Source organism: Felis catus, chromosome C2 (genome assembly GCF_018350175.1).
Source record: "Felis catus isolate Fca126 chromosome C2, F.catus_Fca126_mat1.0, whole genome shotgun sequence".
Classification (NCBI taxonomy): domain Eukaryota; kingdom Metazoa; phylum Chordata; class Mammalia; order Carnivora; family Felidae; genus Felis; species Felis catus.
Genome location: NC_058376.1, coordinates 104,707,002 through 104,728,159, shown reverse-complemented (window position 1 = coordinate 104,728,159; position 21,158 = coordinate 104,707,002). Strand labels below are relative to the sequence as shown.

The window sequence follows — 21,158 nt, the reverse complement described above, 5'->3', positions numbered from 1 at the left end:
TGCAGGGAGCTCAAATCTGCAAAACGCTTACAGAAATTTCCCAATGTTTACCTTAATTTGGCATATTAAAAGATAAAGAACAAGCAGTTGGTAACAAAGGCGATCCTTCCCTTTCTTCCTTTCAACAACAAAAAATAAAATTCAGAGGAAGGATATACTTACTTGTTTTTTCTGGTTCTGGTTCCTCATTATCTACAAAAAAAAAAAAAAGTCTAAATCAAATTCTCTTGACAACCAAGAGGAAACCCGGGCTAATGGGAAAATAGGTAAAATGTTTGCCTTTCGCCAATAGCAACCACTTCCTGTCTTTCTTCTTCAGCTCATCCTGTTCGGCCGCTTTGCTTGCCAGCTAGAAAGTATTTACCATGTAAGTATTTTTTTTCAGGACTTCACAAAACCACACTGGTAATGTGTCCTCACACCGTATAAGGGATGTATGCATTAGTTTAAAATACAAATAAAGGTTCATATGTTTAACTAGAATTCTATAACTTAAAAAAGACATATGTGACTCACCAGATTCACTTTCAGAGCTGTCCTCAGAACTGCTGTCCTCAGAACTGCTGTCCTCTCCTGAATAGAGGCATATGCCGGGGGAAGTACACAGTGAACAAAAAATAGGAACTATTTTTTTAAAGTCTGGTTCTGTAAAATAATTTCTACATATTATTTTTTTTAATTTGAGAGAGAGAGAGAGAGAGAGAGAGAGAGAGAGAGAGAGAGAGAGAACCTCAAGCAGGCTCCATGCTCAGCATGGAGCCCGACAAGGGGCTTGATCCCACGACCCAGGGATCGTGACCAGAGCTGAAATCAAGAGTTGTACACTCAACTGACTGAGCCACCCTGGTGCCCCGTAATTATATATATTATAAAACAGATTCAAACTCAACTAATTTCTTCTTAATTTAATAAATTCTTACTGAGTCCAAAACTACAGTTCATATAAAAGGGGGCTGATTTTCCTTTGGAAATGGATAAAATATACTTTGATTGTTTAAGTGGGAGCTCAAATCACACTTTGCCTGCAGTAATCATTTTATTTGGTTGTCACTCAAGTCCTACCCAGCCTTGACTTGCCCTTACTGCTCCTGTCTTCCTCCTGTACTTGCACCTCTGGACAGCTCACATGCACAAGTTCAATGACACAACAGTGCAGAATTCTGGAGAGTAAATGCCACTGACTGAAGCACAGGACAAACTCAGTCCACACTATGCAACTACTTCTGGAAAGAGTGGTCCCCAAGAATGGGGACCTTGTGTCCTTGGTCTCCTTCCACTTCCTCACCCCCAACTCAGTGTCTCAGCCCATTGCAATCAGGCTTCTGTTCCCACCACTAGTTAGGAATCCTCTCCGTGATGTCCCTAAAGGACCATGAACCCCCAGAAAATGACTCCCACAGGTAGACACCTACCTCCCCCTCTCGCATGGTGCTCCCATGAGGTCGGTCCTGGCTCTCCTACCTCTCTGCGTGCCCTCCGCCCACTCTGCATGTCCTCTCTGCCACCCCCCAATTGCTAACGCCCCAGCCTCCACTCCCCATTCCCAGCCTCCTTTCCACCTTAAGAGCCCTCAGAGGGCATTGCACCCGCTTCCCAATTGGATTCCAACCTCCACCTCCAGGGGCACCCTGACTCTCCCAGCAGATCCCAGAAGCACCCGAGGCCTAATCTGTTGGCCAGGTTCAGCCCCCACTACCAATCCGCATTCTCTCCTCCTCCCAGTTTGCAGACACTGCCCCAGCCCCCATGCAGGATCAGGATTCAGCAAGCACATACACGGAAAGTTATTAGCATCACTCTCAAATCCTCCCTCCCTCCATCCAGAACAAAGGATTGGCAGCAGTTACATGGAGGAAAGAAAAGATTTGAGAATAATGATGAGAACAATAATGATAGTAGCTAAGAGTGGCTTTGAGTGTTCCATGTGCCAGGCACATCGATATATATATTCAAGTATTTACATGTATTTACTCATTTTGTGTATATATACTTTACATATACTTATATAAAATGCTTTACGTATATTTACACATTAATCTTCACAACTGTCCAGTGATGTAAGCTGAGGCCAGTTAATTTACTTAAGCAAGACCACCACCTCCATACCATCCTCCCCTTCACCCACCCCCCCCCCCCCCAACTCCAGGCCAAGAAGTCTGGAGTTAAGATTTCAACTCAGGCAGTCCGGTGGGAACCTGCACTCTCAACCATGTTGTTAGACTTACAAACATGCTCATTATTACTTCAGCAGATCAACCCCCAGGAGCTGGTGACTAACTGGATGTGGGTGTAGAGGGGGAGTAGGAGGCAGGTTCCTGCATGAGAGGATGTCTGAGTGGAGGGTGAGGCACTGACTGTGTAGGAACAGGTGCTAGGAAATCAAGTGATGGGACATGGCCTTGGTCCTCCAGGGCTGGAAGCATAGAAGAGTGATTTTCAACCTTGGCTGCACCATGGAATCACCTGGAGAGCTTTCCCAACACATCCAAGCCCAGGACTCAGACACTCCCTAGACCCTCTGATTTAGCTGGTCTGAGGTGGGGCCTGAACAGCAGTATTGATCTTTAAAGTCCCCAGATGACTGCAATGTGTAGCCAGGGTTGAGAACCACTGGGCTAGAATCAATCTATTTTAATTACTCCCCTGCTCCCCAAATTTGAATGTTCCCCAAATAGGATGATTGCCACTCCTTCTCCAAGCCTTTACAGATACCTCCCCATTGCATGGAAGTCTCTTTCCCAGGCCCCAGGTCCAGAGTTCCCAGGGATCCATTAAGACCTAGCCCCAAGTCACTTCTGCTGAAAGTCTCCCTCACCCCACCAAGTTAGCCATGCCTCCTCTGTGATCTACCCTATCACATTTATCTGACTGGCAAACCGAGGTCTGGAGGTCCTCCAAGGTCCCTGGAGGACCACGGCTGTGTCTTATCACCTTGATTCGCCAGTATCCATCCTGACACAGATGCTCAATGCATGAATGCACATATGCCCAGCTTCAAAGTACCAAGCAGACGGAGACAAGCCTCATAAGTCAGTTCTCTTGCTTATTAAAACTGCCACCTACCAATCTTGAGTGGTTTGGCTCCTTCTTCGGTTTCTTCTTGACCCCCATGGAAGGAGGCTGGCTTGCAGGCCAACAGCCAGTGAACGCCTGAATGGAACAAAGTGGCTGCAGTCAATAAATAATCATTTTCTAAAACTTCAAATGTTTTATACAGTATAGATTAAGTTTTTTAATAACTCAACAATGACTTAGAGTACCATACCTTTTTCTTCTGAAGAGGCATTGTGATGATCATCACTAGAGCAAGAAAAGAAAAAGACTTTTAAAAACAGATACTAGAAGTGCCTGGGTGGCTCAGTTTGTTAAGCACCTGACTCTTGATTTCAACTCAAGTCATGATCCCATGGTTTGTGAGGTTGAGCCCCACGTCAGGCTCTGTACTGAGCATGCAGCTTGTTTGGGATTCTCTCTCCCTCTTTCCTGCCCCTCCCCTGCTCGTGGGCTTGAGCCTTCTCTTTCTCAAAATAAATGAATAAACTTAAAAACAGGATACTAATTTTACATAAAATAATTATGAAAATCTTCAAAATGATCATTATACTATGCTTCTCCAGAAATGTTGCAAATTAAAGAACTCTCTCCTTCCCCAATAGATTTCCTGGCCCTCTCACTCTCCACCTATGGCCTGACTCCATGCCAAACACTCAATGGAGCTTATCAGGTGTGCACCTGATGGACTTCTTGTCCTGTCACACCCTGGGGAGACATCACAGCACCTTTAAGATTCACAGTATTGCCCATCCACGCCCAGCCATCTGGCCTTCCTCTGTCACCTCTCCAGGAACACAATCCTAACTCCAATCCTGCACTGGCCTCTAGACCCTCCATCCAGTTCAGTGAGTCACCCTCCTTCTCGATCCAGGTCGTCTCGCTCTGCTTCTCTGGCCTCCTCCCTCAGATATGGCACTCTGAATACTGAGGGCGCACATAGCTCCCCCGTAAGTAGGTCTCTCCTTTGTCTTCACCACTGCTGAACTCTCTGTGCCCTACATGCAGCAGTCTCACAAGAGAACACATGATCTCCACTCTCCTCCCTATTTTCTCCTAGACTCAAAGCCACCTGGCTGCTGCTCTCCCACGTTACCAGTGACTCCTGCCCAAAAGACCCAGTGGGCCTCCTCAGTCCTTAGTGACCACTGTCTCATTAGACCAAGGTGACAGGCTTCTCCACAGCTTCCACGTCCCTTCTTACCTGGTCTGCCACCACTTCCCACCTCCCCTGTTGCAGTGATCTCTCTTCTCTGTGTGCTTCATCCTCTGGCCCCATCTGCTTCAGCCTCTGGAGCATCGACGTAACCCAGAAGCACATCTGTGCACCCTCCTCTTCCGACTCCTCACACTGCCTCGGGGCTCACCTTCATGCCAACATTTCAGATCCTAAATCCGCACCTCCTTCCCAGGCCTCTCCTTGGAGTTTTAGGTGCCTGGGACCTGGTGGTCACTTCAGCACTTTAAATTAAATACGGTCAGCACTTAACTAATCGTTGCTTTCCCTCTTCATGAAAACCTGCTCCTCCTGATCTGCCTTTGCAGAGAATTGCATCCCTGGATCACCCACCTGGAAACAGCCAGCACCAGCTCCTGCCCCCTTTTCCTCATTGGGCAGCTGGTCCTTGTCCTCCTGAGCCTCCCTCTATATATCTCTCCAATCTGCCCCCTCCTCAACACACGCTGTCTCTATCTCAGTTCATGTGTGTACTCACTCACTGGTGCGCGCGCTCGCTCGCTCTCTCTCTCTCTCTCTCTCTCTCTCATTGGTTCTCACCACCTGATTGTAATTTCCTCATAAATATTATATATAACTACAGTCTCACTCTCTTGGCTTACCCATCATGTGACCATCAGTGAGGTCTAATCATGTCCTTGTTTACACCCTTCTGTGCTTCTCACTGCTTTGTGGCTAAAGCCTAAGTTCCTTAGCAGGGCACACAAGGACCTCCACCCTGCTCCCTGGTCTCCCACCCTAAGTGGTCCCCCAGAGTGAAAGATCTTCAGTGTCCCAAGCACACCCTGGCTAACACACACACACACACACACATCTCACTCTATCATTATCCCCCCACACAAGGTCACTGCCTCTGGCCTTCCAAGTCATGTACCCCAACTCTGGGTGCTCCATAGATATGTGCTATGATGTTAGGTCACCCCCTGGAGTTGTGAGTGCATGTAAATGACACCCTGCCCTCCCCTTGATGTCAAAACTCCTACTCATCCTTTAAGAAGAGCACTTCTCGAAGTATGGTCTGAGGAACATTAGAACTATGGGAGGTGACTTCCAAAAACAGTTTTTCTGGGTCCACTGAATCAGAATCTTTGATGATTCTGAAGAAAACAATGATGCTATTTGCACTTAGAGTGTTTAAAAATCTTTATTTTCTCATTTAATCACCCCAATAAGCCTGTGAAGGCCATTTTACAAATGCAGAGAGTGAGGCTCAGACAGGTTACTTAACTCCCTCAGGGCCACAGAGCTAACAGCTAGAAAAGCAGCACTTGACTCTAGACCATTAAAACTTCTAAGCCCATGTACTTGCCTGCTACCAGGCCTTCCGTCACTGCCCACCACTCCACCCCCAACCCTCAACCCTGGTGGTAAATTGAGGGTGACGATGGCTAAAGCAGTAGCAGACCAACCGCTTTCCCTTCCCTCCTCTTCACCCCCAAGTTATTTGGGATCCCAGACGTGGTAAACCTCCTCGACTCAAGATTTTACACTGGTAAGCTTCCCCAAGTATTTGCTATTTCCCAAATTCCACGACTCTAGGAGATACACACATTCTCATGTTCAGACTTAAATCCTCTCATTTTTTAATCCTCAACTCCTGCTCAAAAGGTCGGGCGGTGGTGGTGATCCTGTAATTGGGAAATGCTTCAAGAAACTAAGAATGGCTAAAATATGGTCTTTAGTGAGACACATAAAAGAACAAGTCAACCATTACATCTTTTTTCCTCTAGCCTCATGCCTCTTATAATGCAGTCGCTATGCTTTTTAATTTGAAAATAATTATGAGAACAGGGATTGAAAGTTAGCCATTCATATTGCACAAAATATGCCTGGTTAAAACCCACTTCTGTGTCCTCAACAAAACCATGCTTTCCTCTTCACTAGCGCTTTCATTTTCCCCTTTCTACAGCTGCTTATCTCTGTTTCCAGACATACATACATCTACTTAGATATTAGAACTTTTGCTAAAACCCAGAAAGCCTCTGTATAAAATCCTTTATTTTCTCCATGAAGTGGATGAGAGTGAGTGGTGTCTGAGATGAGATTAGTGGCCAGACACTCAGGGGGCGCAGCTCAGGGGGAAGGGCTTAGACCCGACGAGGAGGAACCCGCCCGCAAGGCAGCGCACCTGCCCAGTCCAGCCACGTGGAGGAGGCAGACCCCAGTGGACCCGCAGGGCTCCTTACCACTACACGAATGCTAGGCCCCCACACTCTCTTTTGCCATGTGCGTTGCTCTAACGTAAAACCACAGCAACCATCGAGAGATAGCACCCATTCTGTATATTCTCAGTGTAATTCAGGGACTGAAGATAAGTTGGAAAGGGGCATAGACATTTACTTAGCATTTAAAGCTCCTTAAATTTTGATCTGGACTTAATCATTATTATTAGGTAAAATTTTACTGCAGTTCCAACATCAACATCAAATATAAATGCTGCCTCATACCTATGAGCTTCCCAGGATTAGTACAGCCCCTTTCCCTTACAGGAGGGGGGAAACAAACAAAAACACCCTGCATCTTGGCACAGTAAAATCCCCGAGCTGCTACAGGACTGAAAGAACAGGCTTGAAACCTCAAAGGGCTGATATTCAATGAGGGTATTTATTGCATATTTGTTGGGAAATGTGGATAATATTAAAATATGTGTGGCCACCCACGTGGCTCAGTCAGTTAAGCGTCCAACTTCGGCTCAGGTCATGTTTCATGTTTCATGAGTTTAAGTTCGAGCCCCACATTGGGCTTGCTGCTGTTGGCACAGAGCCCACTTCGCATCTTCTGTCCCCCTCACTCTCTGCCCCTCCCCAGCTCATCCTCTCTCAAAAATAAATAAATCTTTAGAGATAAAATAAAATAGTAAAATATGTGCAAATGGATAAAACCAATTACTGTTGGAATTAAGTCACAGCTGCAACGAAATGAAACCTGAGAGCAACACCAAATTCTCACATGGGTGCAGTTACCTTAAAAGTTCCAAAGCGCTTTCAAACTCATGAGAGCACCAGCTCCTCATACCAGCTCTGCCAGGAGGCAGGAAGCAGGGCCAGTACTGCCATCCCCACCTGCGGATGAGGACACTGCCGCTCGGGAGGTATTGAGTCACTTGGCTGAGCCGGCACCGGCTGGTGAAGGGTGAGATGCAACTACAATTCAAGAATCCTAACCTCTGAGGAAGCCCGTTCTCCAGCCTCAGCACCCGGCTTGACTCTGTGCCGCCCGGACAGGTTGATATCAGGCATCGGAATGATTTCACCCAAATCTGGCTCAAGAAGTAATAATTCTCCACTTAATTTTTTTTAACAATCCCTAAGGTAAAAATAAAACCTTAATATGACAATGGCCTGTATTTATTAGATGTTTACTGTGTACTGGAAATTCAGCCAAAGACTTGGCATGCGTCGATCAGAGCTTATTTAATCATCACGACAATCTTTCAAGTGCCAGACACTGGACTAGCATTATCTCCATTTCACAGGTGAGGAAATAACACTCAGAGATCTTGAGTAACTTACCCAAGAATCTGGGTCCATCTGATTGCAGAGTCCAAGCTTTTATCAATACCTTTTTACAACTAAAAGCAAAAAATTCTGACAAGCAGATGACAGCACCAGTCTCTCTTCCTACTAAGGTTCCTACTACCTGTGAAGGTAATTTTCAAATATAGGAAAGACTTTTTTGGTATAATTAAATCCATAATAAGCCCCAAATCCTCCTCTAACTAACTTTTCACTAGAATGAAACCAACCAGTATCTTACCCCTTTCAGCCCCTATTAACCTTCTAGAAAACGGACCATAAAAAGCAAAGTAAAACCTATAAGCAAATGGGTTAAGGAAAGTGGAAAAGAGTTTATGTTAGCCACAAACTAGAGTTAATCATGAAATAACTATATTTCCCAGGGAATAACCCCAATGCAATCAATATTCTCTGTAATACAGATCTCTTTTTCATCAACTCAAATTAACAAACATCTAATTATTTACCGTACGACAGGTGCTGTGCTAGGCAGAGGGGATATAAAAGTAACACAAGACACATGAACTTTGTCCCCATGGAGCACCCTAATGGAGAAGGGACATTAATCAGAAAACAAATACATATGTATATGATGCCAGAAGAGCAAAATAAAAACAAACATAAGCTATAGGTTAGCCCAGAGCAGGCTATGAGAACAGGAAGAACTGAGCTCTGATACTAAGATCACAAGCATGTGACTAACAAAACAGCCAATTAAACCATGATGCTAAGGCCATCTTGCATTTTCAAAGAGTGCTGCCTCTCCACAAACAGAATCCTCTAGTTGTCAGGCTCAGAAAAAGCCACAAATGAAAGGAACCCACAAGATCTTCCTATCCAATGCATCATTTTACAAGAGGAGATGGGAACCTAGGAGAGGGTACGTGGATAAATAACCAAAATCACACAACAAGTTATAAGCAGAGACAATCTCCCAACTTGTCTCAGGTCTTGGTTTTCTCATCAATTCACTCATTCAACTAGCACATGTGGAGTATGTGCCAGATACGAGTAAACAAAGCAACAAAACCCATCAGCCAGATGGGGAAGCCTGACTTCCTGTATCTGAGACAAGAAGTGCTTTGAGAGAATGACAAGAGAGCTCCTCTAAGATTGAGGAATTGGGGAGGGCTCCCTGGGGAAGTGACATGTAAGCTGGGCCACAAAGGACATGCAGAAATGGACAAGAGGGAAGAAATGGGAGTAGTGGGGGCAGCTCCTGTCTGAGACAGGAAGGAGTTGATCAAGGTCCAGGAACAGGGGGAGAGCAAGTGTGGTCAGAGGGAGAGAAGCAGGAGAGGAGGAAGGTCAGGGAGGTGGACAAATCCTAACTCTATAACCAAACTGATAGCAACTGCCAGGATGCAAAGTGGCAATTATTCAGTCTGCTGAGCAGTCTCTGCATTTCCACCCTGGGAAGATTTAAAACTTGAAAGCAGAGGAAGAAGTCAGTAGTACAGGTCCCCGAACCCACTGTCCTCAGCATCTCACATGGGGACTTGCCTAAACTTGTCAGAACCGACCCCCTGACAACTTGCAGGTTCACACACTGCTTGTATTGAGCCCAGAAGCCTAAGACTTTCTCTAAAGAAAACCTCAGTCCCCCAGACCACAAGAGCCAGCCAAGCCCAAGGCCTTGTAGTACTAGGTGACAAAAACCTTCCAGGGGGTTACTTATTCCTAAAGCACACTCCAGGGAAACTGCCTTCATTCAGAACTGTGCTCTAGAAGCCAACAGTCGCCCTCCATACAAGCCAGGACAGAAAGACTTCCTGAGGCAAGGCCTCCACGACTAGCCCTGGGGTAGATGAGAGACTCAACAAAGGGAAAGTAGAGAGAGAAGGGCAGGAGAGATGTGGGTACCCTGGGCCACCAGCTGTCCATCCCTTTGGAGATACTTCCTAAACCAAGCTGGTTTCCCATCATGACCTAGTTTCTTTTCTTCTTTCTTTTCCAAAGATCACCACTTCCAATCAGCTTACTCATGAAAGAAGCCATCCCACGGTTTTTTTTTTCTTCTATGTTTAGGTCACTGAATGAGAACACAGTCTTCAGTCCCTCCAAAGGTACTTAGCACTAGCAAAGATGAAAAATCCACAGGGCTGGCTCACCCAGCCAGCTCCTTCACCTACCCCTATCCCTTTTTAGGTTACTCCAATAGGAAAAAATAATGGTGAAACTGGTAGGCCTTTGGGTATCGAAAGGCTGAAGGATTGATTGCACATTTTCTGTAGTAGGCAACAACTGGAAACTACCATGCTCATCAAGAGTAGAATGCATCAAAAAACACGATACAATCGTAAAATGGAATACTGTAAACAATGAAAAGGAAGGAACTACTTACACACAACAATGTGGATCACTCCCACAAATGTAGTGTCACACAAAATAAGCCAGGTATGAAGATTATATGCCGTATGATTCTACGTTTATAAAGTTTACAAACAAGCAAAATTAAGCTCTCTTTCCTTTAGGGAGGAGAAATACGACTATGAGGGACTGGAGAGTGAGAGGGGCTTTGGGGTGCCATGTTTTCGTTCTTGACCTGGGTTGTGTTTACATAGACATGTTCGCTTTGTGATATGTCACTTAAGAAGCTGTGTTTTCTACATGATTGTGTACACGCACCCACCCACCCACGCACCCACACACACACAAAGGATTTTCATCATCTTCGGAAAGGAAAAGTAAAGTATTTAGAACTTTAGCTTTACAGGCCACAGTTGTGAATGGAGGATGACCCCGGCTGGTGGGAGAGCAAGGTAAAGCAATGCTAAACTGCACTGGGGATATGGCCTAAAAGGCAGCTATGGGGTGACAGGAATTGGGGGGAACAGTTTTGAGGTTTATTCCCTTCTTCCTTCTTATAACTATCAATGAGAACTTTGCATAATATACTCCAAAGGGAAGTGGGGCCAGCAGAGAAAAGGACTGGAACCAAGCTAGAACATTTCTAACAGTGAGAAGACAAGGAGGGTAGGCGGAAGAGAAAAGAGAAAGAAATTGTAAGTGCCCGGGGTGGACAAGAAGGACAGCCTGCCTGAGCTGACGATGTATGTGGTAGGGGAATTCCCATGAGTCAGCCCTGGAGAAGGAATCACTTCTCTGTTCCCCTCCCTGAGCCAACAACATCTGATATACACCTGGATTAATGGGGTTATTGCACTGCTCTGCTGTAATTTATTTACAAGTCTGGGAACTGAAAAGAAACAAAAAGAGTGTGAGTTAGGGCATGTGTATAGCCAAGGATTCCACATCCCCAGCATCCAACACATGGTTTGGCATATAATTTGCACTGGAAAAAAAAGGTCACTGACAAAGAAATGAAAGAATATGGTAGACATAGAGATTCTCTATTCCTCAGTATTTAACAAATCTATAACAAACAGCTTACAATGCCAAAAATGTGAGAATGGAATCCTGTGCAGCTACTAAAAATTACAAGCAACAATAGCCATCATCTGTAGGGTGCTTTACATAAATTTACAGAGACAATTTGCACCTCACCCTTGTCTGATACAGAATTATACCGACTTTGTTGCCATACTGAAACATGAAAATGACACATTAGCAACAATCTCCCTGAGAGGCCAGAAAGATCAGAGATGGTGAACTAACAGGTTTTCATGGAAAGAGGTGGGGCGGGTCCATATCTCACAGAAATACCAGGAAGGGCTCGTATTTCTGGGTGGCCAGCAGAAAAGTTCAGTTAGCTCTGTTTGTGTAAATAACTGTGTTAATTTCACATACTATATTTCATTTCACTTCCTCTCTTTATTGTTTTTTTTTTGGGGGGGGGAGCTTTACTTTTAGCCATAATTTAATTCAAAAGTTCTCTTTAACAATTATTCCCAAGACTTACTGTTGGGTGAAGTCCTCTAAAGAAGTGTTTTTGATGTTCAATGTGTGGACTCAGTCTGTGTCCCACTGTGGTTTTATTCATGAGCCTTACGTCAAGAAATCAAACAGTAAAACCTATCTGCACACAGACTTTTTCGGGCTGCCTTGCTGATTGCAACAGTGTTTTAAAGAAAGTACAGTGGCAGAAAAACAAACCTCTCTGCACCCTGTGAGAAACTGGGCCTAATGTTTAATGATTCACAAAAAACTGAAGTCGTGGACACTTTAAACCTTGGCAGTCTCTCCTTGCTCTAGTTGTTAGTGCAGAAACTTTGTTATGCAGCAGTGACTGTCCTAAAAGAAAATGTTCTGCAGGCTGAATCTTTGCTGAGCGTTTCTGCCTACTTGGGGTCACTTCCTGCAAGCACTTAACTGCAATTGAGAGGATTACCTAAAGCATACATTTCACAAACCGCCCATCACATGCCTTACTGAAACACTACATCCAATGCTAAAAGCCTCCTTTTGCAGATGACAGTAACTCTGGAGAACACAACCACAATACCGTTAGAGCGTCCCAAAACTAGCTCTTAATAAACATTCCCATGTAAAAAGCAGCTGCTTTTAAAGGTCTGTGGAACGCTGGTGACAAACAGAGGCACTGGCTACCTTTACAATAATAGAAATCCTTCAGGCTTATACTGATTTGAGCCTTCTGTGCGTGAGGAATTGTTTTAGTGCCACATTGGGCATGATGGACTGCCTGCCGGGGGGTAGAGCCTCCACACAAGGGCAAAGGGGGGCGTTAAGGGAACTAATCCTTCCCTCGATTCAAGCCATTTTAAAGCTAGGGAGCCCAAGCGCAGACAGTGCTCAGCAAAACCTCGGACATCCGCCCGGAGCGACCGCCCAAGTCCTCCTCCAGGTGCAGAGGGTGCAGGGGCTCCCGAGAGCGGAAGCCCAGGAGCTAGGGGCAGATGAGGACAGCAGAAACCCAACCTCGGGGGGCGGAGAGTCACCCGCGGAGGCGGGAAGAGCGCGGATCCGCCCGCGGGGAGCAAGGGGGCGCTGCAGCGCCACCTGCCCTCCTCCGCACCCGCAGGCCTCCCGCAGCCGCCTCCACCAGGAGGATGTGAATAAATCGGGCCCACCTGACACCGCCGCAGCGCCGAGTAGCTAGGTGCCGGGGAAAACGCGGCAGCAGGGAGCTGCAGCGCCGCCTGTAGGCCCCGCCTCCGGGCCTGGAGCGCGGGGCCTCCGGAGCTGCGCGCCGCCGCCTCTCGCGCGGGCACCTGCGCGCGACCCCGGCGCCGTCTTCCTTACGCAGGTGCGGTGCAGTGCACCCAGACCCTCAGCCAGGGATAGAGGGTTGGGGTAGAGCATGGGGGGAGCCAACGCTCCCCCCATACTCTGTGCCCGCGCGGGGCAGGCGGCGCCACCGAAGTGCGCTTTGTTTGTGTGGCCGGAGCGGGGGTGCCTGGACGGGAGTGGAGCCCTCGCCCCCTCCCCCGCAAGGGCAAGGACAGAGCCCCGGGAGGGGTGGGGGTGCTCAAGGGGGCAGAGCTTCTGTTGCAACGCGTCGTTGTTGGGCCCAGCCGGCCCCCATCCCGCTCTGCCCTTTCTCCTTCCGAATCCCCCGACCTCCGCAGATGCGCTCACCTGCTCTCCACGACCCCCACGCCGCGGCTCATCGTCGCTCTGCCGCTGGGAGGGGGCGCCACGCGCGCTCCAGGCTCCGCGCTCAGTGCAAGCCGGGGCGGCTGCAGGAGGGGCTCGCGTGCTGAGCGCTGCCCGGCACACTCCGAGGCTGCCGACGCTGCGGGGGGAGGGAAGAGGGCGAGCGAGAGCCACCGGGGGAGGGGACTGACTGGGAGGGGGTGCCGGGCGCGCATCCGCAGCTGCAGCCGCAGTCTGAGGCTGCCGGGGCTCCGGTAACGGAAACGCACGCTTGCCAGCGGCCCGCGCGTGCACACTGGCGTGCACACCAGCGTGCACACTCGCACACGTGCGCAAATCCTCCTAGCCTTTGCTGCATGTCGGCGCCCTTGCCCTAAGGGAACTCGGCTTGATGAGACTAAGCTGAGGCTTCTGTGAAGGAGAAAGACAAGGGCCATTCTTTCTGGAGGGATCAGAGAATTCATGGCACCATGATTAGGGTTAGCTGCTCCTGTATCTGGGAATTTTCACTGGGACCACGAGATACCCGCCCAAGGTGTTCCCCGATTTGCTTCTTAAGATCTATAACCCCGCTGAAATTCTAGGTCAAGTTTTGTATCCAAAGTACAGGTGTCTGGAGTGAGGTGCCACAGCTTTCATCCGATTAACAGCTGCGTGACCCGTCCCCCCCCCCAAACCGTGAAGGTGTATGGATTAAATCAGGGGTTCCCAAACTTTGCAATGCATTAAATCACCAAGGGAGGTTTTTTGTTTGTTTGTTTGTTTGTTTGTTTGTTTGTTTTTAAATCGCAATGCCCCAAGTAGTATCCAGCACCAATTAATTCGGTGAAGTGGGACTCAGGCATCAATAGTTTTAAAGTTCCCACGTGATTCCAAAGCTCAGGAAAGTGTGGGAACCACTGCTTAGACTGTTGGTGACCCTCACCACACTGTTCTCTTTCATTCCATTTTTCAGCATGGTTGCTCATCTGTCTTAAATAAAGTGGTGGGTGTCACAGCCTCTAGCCCAGGTCTGGCTCTCAGTAGTGCTCACTACAGGGTTATTCAGGAAGGCAGCAAAGGCAGAATCCAGGATGGGCCGTCTAACTTGCAGCCTTCTCTTTGTTGTTTCTGGAATTCTCCACAGACTGAAATACCCCTGACCTCATGGAAATGGCCTCATGTAATGCCTGAAGCTGGGGGAAATGGCTCATTGCAGCTTGAAGAGACCTCTGTCTTTTAGATTCCTCCAAAAGTCTCAGCCCCCCACCTGCCTCACTGTGACTCAAAGGTCCTGTGCTAGCAGTGTGGGTGAGTACAATGAAAGTCCTAGCCCCTACAGGTGGAGCACCCATGAATCCAACACCATAGTAGGTACTTACATATTCTAAGAAAGAACTGACCTGGGGCACTGTTATTGGGCCTTGATGTTCTCTTTGTGGAACATAAACAATTTCACAGAACATCAACATCAGATCTGGCCTCTCTGTGACCATGATGGATCAAGACAAGAACAAGACCACTATGTAATCTTGTCTGAACACAGACAAAATGTGAACATTGTCCAAGCCACAAAATACCAAACATAACTATCCTGGCTAATAAAAATGACTGCTGCTTCTTGGCCAGTCACAGCCTTAGCCTCACTCTAGTCTGCCCTCTCTATGGATAACATTTATGAAGATACATATTTGTAGAACTACCCCTGCTTTCTTAAGCCTGCCCCCTAGTCAGTTAATAAAAGCCCAAATCCTTTAATAATATTTTCTAACACCCTCTCACTGAGACACCTCCAAGGTTTCCCATGGCGTGCATTTCCCTGACTGCAGTGAGTAACCCAGCTTGTATAACTATAGGTGCATTCCAAGTGGTCCCTGGGCAAAAGGATGTTAAAAACAAATTATCTTATTTAATCATCGCAGTAACAGCACAAGGTAAATATTATACTCTCTTTACATATAAGCTACCTTCTTATAGATCATATAACTGGAACTCACACAGGGCTACCAGCTGTTAGTGGAGAGCTTGTTCATGTTCACATGAGCTTGTGGGGAACCAGGCTAGTATGTTGCTTACCCACACAAACTTTGGCTTCCAGATATGCCTGAGCTCTAACCCCAGCTCTGCCCTCTTCTAGCTATGGGAATTTGAGCAAGTTATTTAACTTTTCTCAACCTCAGCTTCCTTGCCTACCTCCCAAAAAGCAGGGGGGGGGGGGTATCTAGGAACTGGTATTTTTTGAGATATAATTGTTATATAAAATTGTATTGATTTCAGGCATACAATGTAATGATTCAATATTTGTATATATTGTGAAATGATCACCATGATAAGCCTAGTTAACATCCATCACCACACATAGTTACAAATTTTTTCTTGTGATAAGACACTTTAAGATCTACTCTCTTAGCAGTTTTCAAATATATAATATTTGAATCAAATATATAGTACATTATAATTAACTACAAGAAATACACATATTTTTTATAGGCTCCCCTGGTGGCTCAACCCAACACCAGACCCTAGTTTGGGATCTCCTGGCCCTATCTCCTTTTCCCTTCTTCCCATTCACTTCTCAACCAATTGTAACATCGTTTTTGACCCACTCCCTACTCTTGCTAAGGTCACCAGTTACCTTACAGATGCTAGATCTGAGGTACCCTTTTCCATATGCCATTGACTCACTTGACTATTTTCCCCTTCCTGAAATTCTCCCTCTTTGGTTTCCAGGAGGCCTACATGGTATGATAAGCAACTGAGGCCCAGAGAATGGAAACCCTTTTTTTCTTCTTTTAATGTTTATTTGTTTTTGAGAGAGAGAGCCAGGGAAGGGCAAAGAGAGAGGGAGACAGAGGATCCAAAGCAGGCTCTGCACTGTCAGCAGAAAGGTGGATGTAGGGCTCTAACCCACAAACCGTGAGATCATGACCTGAGCCGAGGTCAGACACTTAACCAACCGAGCCATCCAGGCGCCCCAAGAACTGAAACTCTTGATCCTAGCCTGTAAGGCACTGGAGACTGAAAACAACCATGTGAGTGAGCTTGGAAGTGGATCCTTCACCCCAGTTGAATCTTTTCATGACTGCTAAGCAACTTCCAGATTCCTGACCCATACAAACTATGAAATAATAAGTGTTTGTTGTTTTAAGCTGATAAATTTGGGGGGAATTTATTATCCAGCAATAACTAATACAAACAGGAAACAAGATCCTATGGTTAGTGCAGTAGAATCACATCATCTGCACTTCAACTTGGGTAAGTTGAGCCTTACTTGGTCTGCAAAAGAGGGACAGAGAACAATTCTGCCTGCTATGCCAGTGAAATAAGATGACGAAATGAAAGAGGTGAGTCTGGTTTCATTAATCAGTCTCTGTTCCAGTCCTGGGCATCTCTCACAGAGGAGAAAGCCTTTTTTTTTTTTTAAATATAATTTATTGTCAAGTTGCCTAACATACAGTGTATACATTGTGCTCTTGGTTTTGGGGGTAGATTCCCATGATTCATTGCTTACATACAACACCCAGTGCTCATCCCAACAAGTGCCCTCCTCAATGCCCATCACCCATTTTCCCCTCTCCCCTGCCCCCCTCCCCCCATCAACCCTCAGTTTGTTCTCTGTATTTAAGAGTCTCTTATGGTTTGCCTCCCTCTCTGTTGAAAACTATTTTTTCCCCTTTCCTTCCCCCATGGTCTTATGTTAAGTTTCTCAAGTTCCACATATGAGTGAAAACATATGATATCTGTCTTTCTCTGACTGACTATAGAGGAGAAAGTCTACGATGTGTTGTTCATATTTTTAACTATCCATGTTTTGTACAAAGTGGGAAAAATGAGGCTAATTCACTGACTTGGATGTATAATGTAGTCAAAATGACCCCTGAAATCCCTTAACTCTTCAGGACCTGAACCCAAGAGTTCCTCAAGCAAAGAATAGTACTGACCTTAGGCCAGTGCCAGCCCTGGGAACTTGCTTCAGAGGGCCCTACCATGGCCCTCCCCTATTTGCATCTTCCACAGGAGGAGCAGTCAGTGAGGCCCAAGGGATGTGTCCTTCTGGAGACTGTTCCTCCCCCACCCCAACTTGTAGACCAAACTCAAAGGATGAGAGACCCTGAGTTCCCTGTCCAAACGGCATTAAGCCCACTTCTAGGCCCTACATAGGCCTTTTTCCCAAGTCCAACTTTCTATGGGTGGAATATACCACCAGAATGCACATACCAGGGCAAGGGGACACCAAAGACAGCTGCTTAAAGGGATATGGATGGAGCTTGGGTGGTCCACATGGGAGCTGAGAGGTCCACTTATGTGTACAAAGCCCCTCACCATGTGGACAAAGCAAGCAGTGGAAAAACAAGAGGGTGGCCTATGGACTCTGAGCCAGCTCACCTAATGCTGTCTTATACTGGTGTCGGACTCCGAGAAGGCTAACTTTACCTGACCTTCAATGTCATTTTACAGGAATATCTGTCAAGTCAGGAAGACAGAATATATTTCTTTTTAAATTCTTTTAATGTTTATTCATTTTTGAGAGGGAGACAGAGCATGAATGGGGGAGGAGCAGAGAGAGAGGGAGACACAGAATGTGAAGCAGGCTCTAGGCTCCGAGCTGTCAGCACAGAGCCCAACGCGGAGCTCAAACTCACGGACCGCGAGATCATGACCTGAGCCAAAGTCGGATGCTTAACCAACTGAGCCACCCAGGCACCCCAGGAAGACAGAATATATTTCATTTAACAGTGTGCTAACTTGCTTTATACCTTCTAAATATTTGGACATATTACATATTGATATTCATTAGTACTGCAGCCCTGAGTCCTGCAAATGATTAGGAAGCCCTGGCCAAGAACTAAATTGCTTGCATTCACTTCAATTTGCTCTAGTTTTGGTTTCTCTTTGCCATAGGAAGTGGAGGCCAAGGCATCATTTGAATGGGAGAGGACAGCAATGGGATGAAGTGATTACTTTTCCATCCCCTTTTATTTAAATGTATTTGTTTATTATTTTCCCCAACACAGGTGTGTCTTCTCTCTCTGAGGTCCAAATGGAACGTGTCCTTGGGAACCCCTGTTGTTAAAGCCCACGCTTGGATTCTTTGTATTTTGTGGAGGTTGTTTAACCCTTTCCTCAAGTAAGTACTCATCACAGTTGGCAGTGTTCATTCCAGACCATTTCCCCCAAATCTTTGTATATGTTATAGAAAATACCATTTTTATGCATTTGTCTCAAAAATTGGGTGATATGTGCGCTGTTTTTCAGTTTGTTTTTACGCTACAGTATATCTCAAAGGTCTGTCCATCTTAAGAACAAATTCTGCTATTTATATATTTATTTTTTTTAATATATTTATTTAGATTTCTATTTGATTTATATAATTTTGTTTATCTCATTTGGATACTAAAGATACTATATGAAACTTGTATGTGAGTCATGCAGGCTTTTAGATTAAACAGTAAGTTTATTTATCTTAATTTTTGGAGTATAGAGTGTTAGTGGACGGAGATTTGAAGAGCGAGAATTTCCTGAAGACATCTTGGAGAATTCCTTAAATATTGTAATATCGGGGTGAGAATCACTTATCGAAGCTGTGAATAGGAGAAGACCAGCCATTTCCTGATTTAAATATGGCAAAGACTACTCAGTTTTCTCTCCATATCTGGTTTCTCTGTGTCATAGACTATTATCTTCTGTATCAGGCCTGGAAAAGCAGATGTGGCCAAGATATCAACACTAAGAAGTTCTTTGGCTGCTGACATTAGCCAGTGGAAATCTTTAATTATATATTCAAACAACTCTTGGTTTTTTTTCTGAAGGCCATCGATACCTTGGGGCTTGCAATGTTTGTTTTCTAAAGTGAGGGCGTCTATGGGGCGCCTGGGTGGTGCAGTTGGTTAAGCGTCCGACTTCAGCCAGGTCATGATCTCGCGGTCCGTGAGTTCGAGCCCCGCGTCAGGCTCTGGGCTGATGGCTCGGAGCCTGGAGCCTGTTTCCGATTCTGTGTCTCCCTCTCTCTCTGCCCCTCCCCCATTCATGCTCTGTCTCTCTCTGTCCCAAAAATAAATAAACGTTGAAAAAAAAAATTTTTTTTAAAAATAAAGTGAGGGCGTCTAATTTTTTGCTGAAGGTACCTTTCATGGCCTCTTAGGGCTTGCTATGAATCTTTCCTCCAAATGACAAAACATGCAGTCCTCTAGGTTCCACGGAGAAGGGTGTTGGCCACTGCTCTGCTATCGGTCAGAACCCACCATGGTACATGTTCATTCCAGTGAAACATACCACAACAGGAACCTTTCCCCAAAACTGACAGACTTCCAGCATTCAAGTTAAATCATTTATCTAGAAGAATCTTTATTTAGTTGTAATGGACTTCGTGTTTGTGTCCCCCATCCACACACAAAATTCAGATGTAGAAATCCTACCCCCTGATGTGGTGGTAATAAACGTAGGGTTTTTAGGAGGTACTTAGATTTACATGAGGCCCCCCCCCCCCAAATGAGAGAAGTGTCCTCATAAGAAGAGGAAGACACCAGAGTTCCCTTTACATCTTGTGAGGAAATAGCAAAAATGACTATCTGCAAGCTAGGAAGAGAACTCTCACCCAATCTGCTGGCACCTTGGACTTTCCCAGCCTCCAGAACTGTGAGAAATAAATGTCTGCTGTTTAAGCCACCCAGGCTGTGGTATTTTCTTATGGCCACCCAAGCCGACTCAGACACTAGTCTTTAGGCTTCTATTGTCAACAAATATTCTTATATTTTGGTGAGCATTAATCTGTTTCTGCCTTTATCCAGTTAGCCTTTATCTCTTTGTTTCATTTACTTAGAGACAGAAAATGTGTGAGAAGGGATTTAAGGGAAGTTAACTTCAGCTAGGAAGTTACCATTCTTCCCTCCTACAACCACTTACACCCCCATTCTAATCATGCACCTGAAGAAGTAACTACTCAAAGTGTGATTTCCAGATCTAGTTTTATGACAGATACATCACTGTGTCTCCCATTAATTCTAGGGCTGTTACAGAACAGTAAAACATTGCTCAACACTATTTTAACTCACCTTAATGTCTTTTTTTTTTTACACCTTCACAACTCTGTATTAGCTTCTTCCTCACTCAGCAATGATTTTCCCTTTTAGAATAACCAGTTCAGATTTCAAAGTAAGGAAAATATGACCCCTCTGATACGCCCAGAGAGATTGCACACTTGGTCCACTGTGTACTTGTGGATATCTTTAAGAGGTACAGACAAGCTCTTGTCCCTCTCTCATTGACTTTGAGCTTCTTTTTTTTTTTTTTTTTTTTTTGTTTTAATTTACATCCAAGTTAGGTAGCATATAGTAGAGTAATGATTTCAGGAGTGGATTCCAGTGATTCATCCCTTACATATAACTCCCAGTGCTCATCCCAACAAGTGTCCTCCTTAATGCCTCTTGCCCATTTAGCCCATCCCCCACCCACAACCCTCCAGCACCCCTCAGTTTGTTCTCTGTATTTAAGAGTCTCTTATGTTTTGTCCCCCTCCCTGTTTTTATATTATTTTTCTTCCCTTCCCATATGTTCATCTGTTTTGTATCTTAAATTCCATCTATGAGTGAAATCATATGATATTTGTCTTTTTCTTCCTGGTTAATTTCTCTTAGTATAATACACTCTAGTTCCATCCATGTTGTTGCAAATGGAAAGATTTAATTCTTTTTGATTGCTGAGTAATACTCAGATATATATATACATATATATATATATATACACAGATGTAGACATAGATATAGATATAGATGTAGATATAGATACAGATACAGATATAGATATAGATATAGATATAGATATAGATACCACATCTTCTTTATCCATTCATCTGTCAATGG

At 45.4% G+C, this 21,158-nt stretch overlaps 1 protein-coding gene and 1 long non-coding RNA gene across 3 annotated transcripts in view; one reads left to right on the top strand and one right to left on the bottom strand.

The window, feature by feature from the left end:
* The window catches only part of LOC102901165, a 44,914-nt gene extending 31,115 nt beyond the window's left edge, over positions 1–13,799 (bottom strand). Inside the window, exons 1-5 of one of the 2 annotated variants that reach the window (XM_023260179.2) lie at positions 13,303–13,799; positions 3,266–3,300; positions 3,064–3,150; positions 517–573; positions 163–192 (exon numbers count right to left, since the gene is read on the bottom strand). In XM_023260179.2, coding sequence (XP_023115947.2) covers positions 163–192; positions 517–573; positions 3,064–3,150; positions 3,266–3,300; positions 13,303–13,784 — 691 coding nt within the window. In that variant the 5' untranslated portion in view covers positions 13,785–13,799. Of the gene's footprint in view, positions 1–162; positions 193–516; positions 574–3,063; positions 3,151–3,265; positions 3,301–4,621; positions 6,963–13,302 lie in introns of those variants that run through there. The other variant, XM_045037361.1, reaches the window with a different exon arrangement.
* Positions 13,800–13,890: 91 nt separating this feature from the next.
* On the top strand, positions 13,891–19,204 carry LOC109491412. Its single transcript, XR_002144735.3, has 3 exons — positions 13,891–14,610; positions 18,315–18,427; positions 18,782–19,204. It is a non-coding gene; the product is annotated as an uncharacterized LOC109491412 (long non-coding RNA).
* Positions 19,205–21,158: the final 1,954 nt, after the last annotated feature.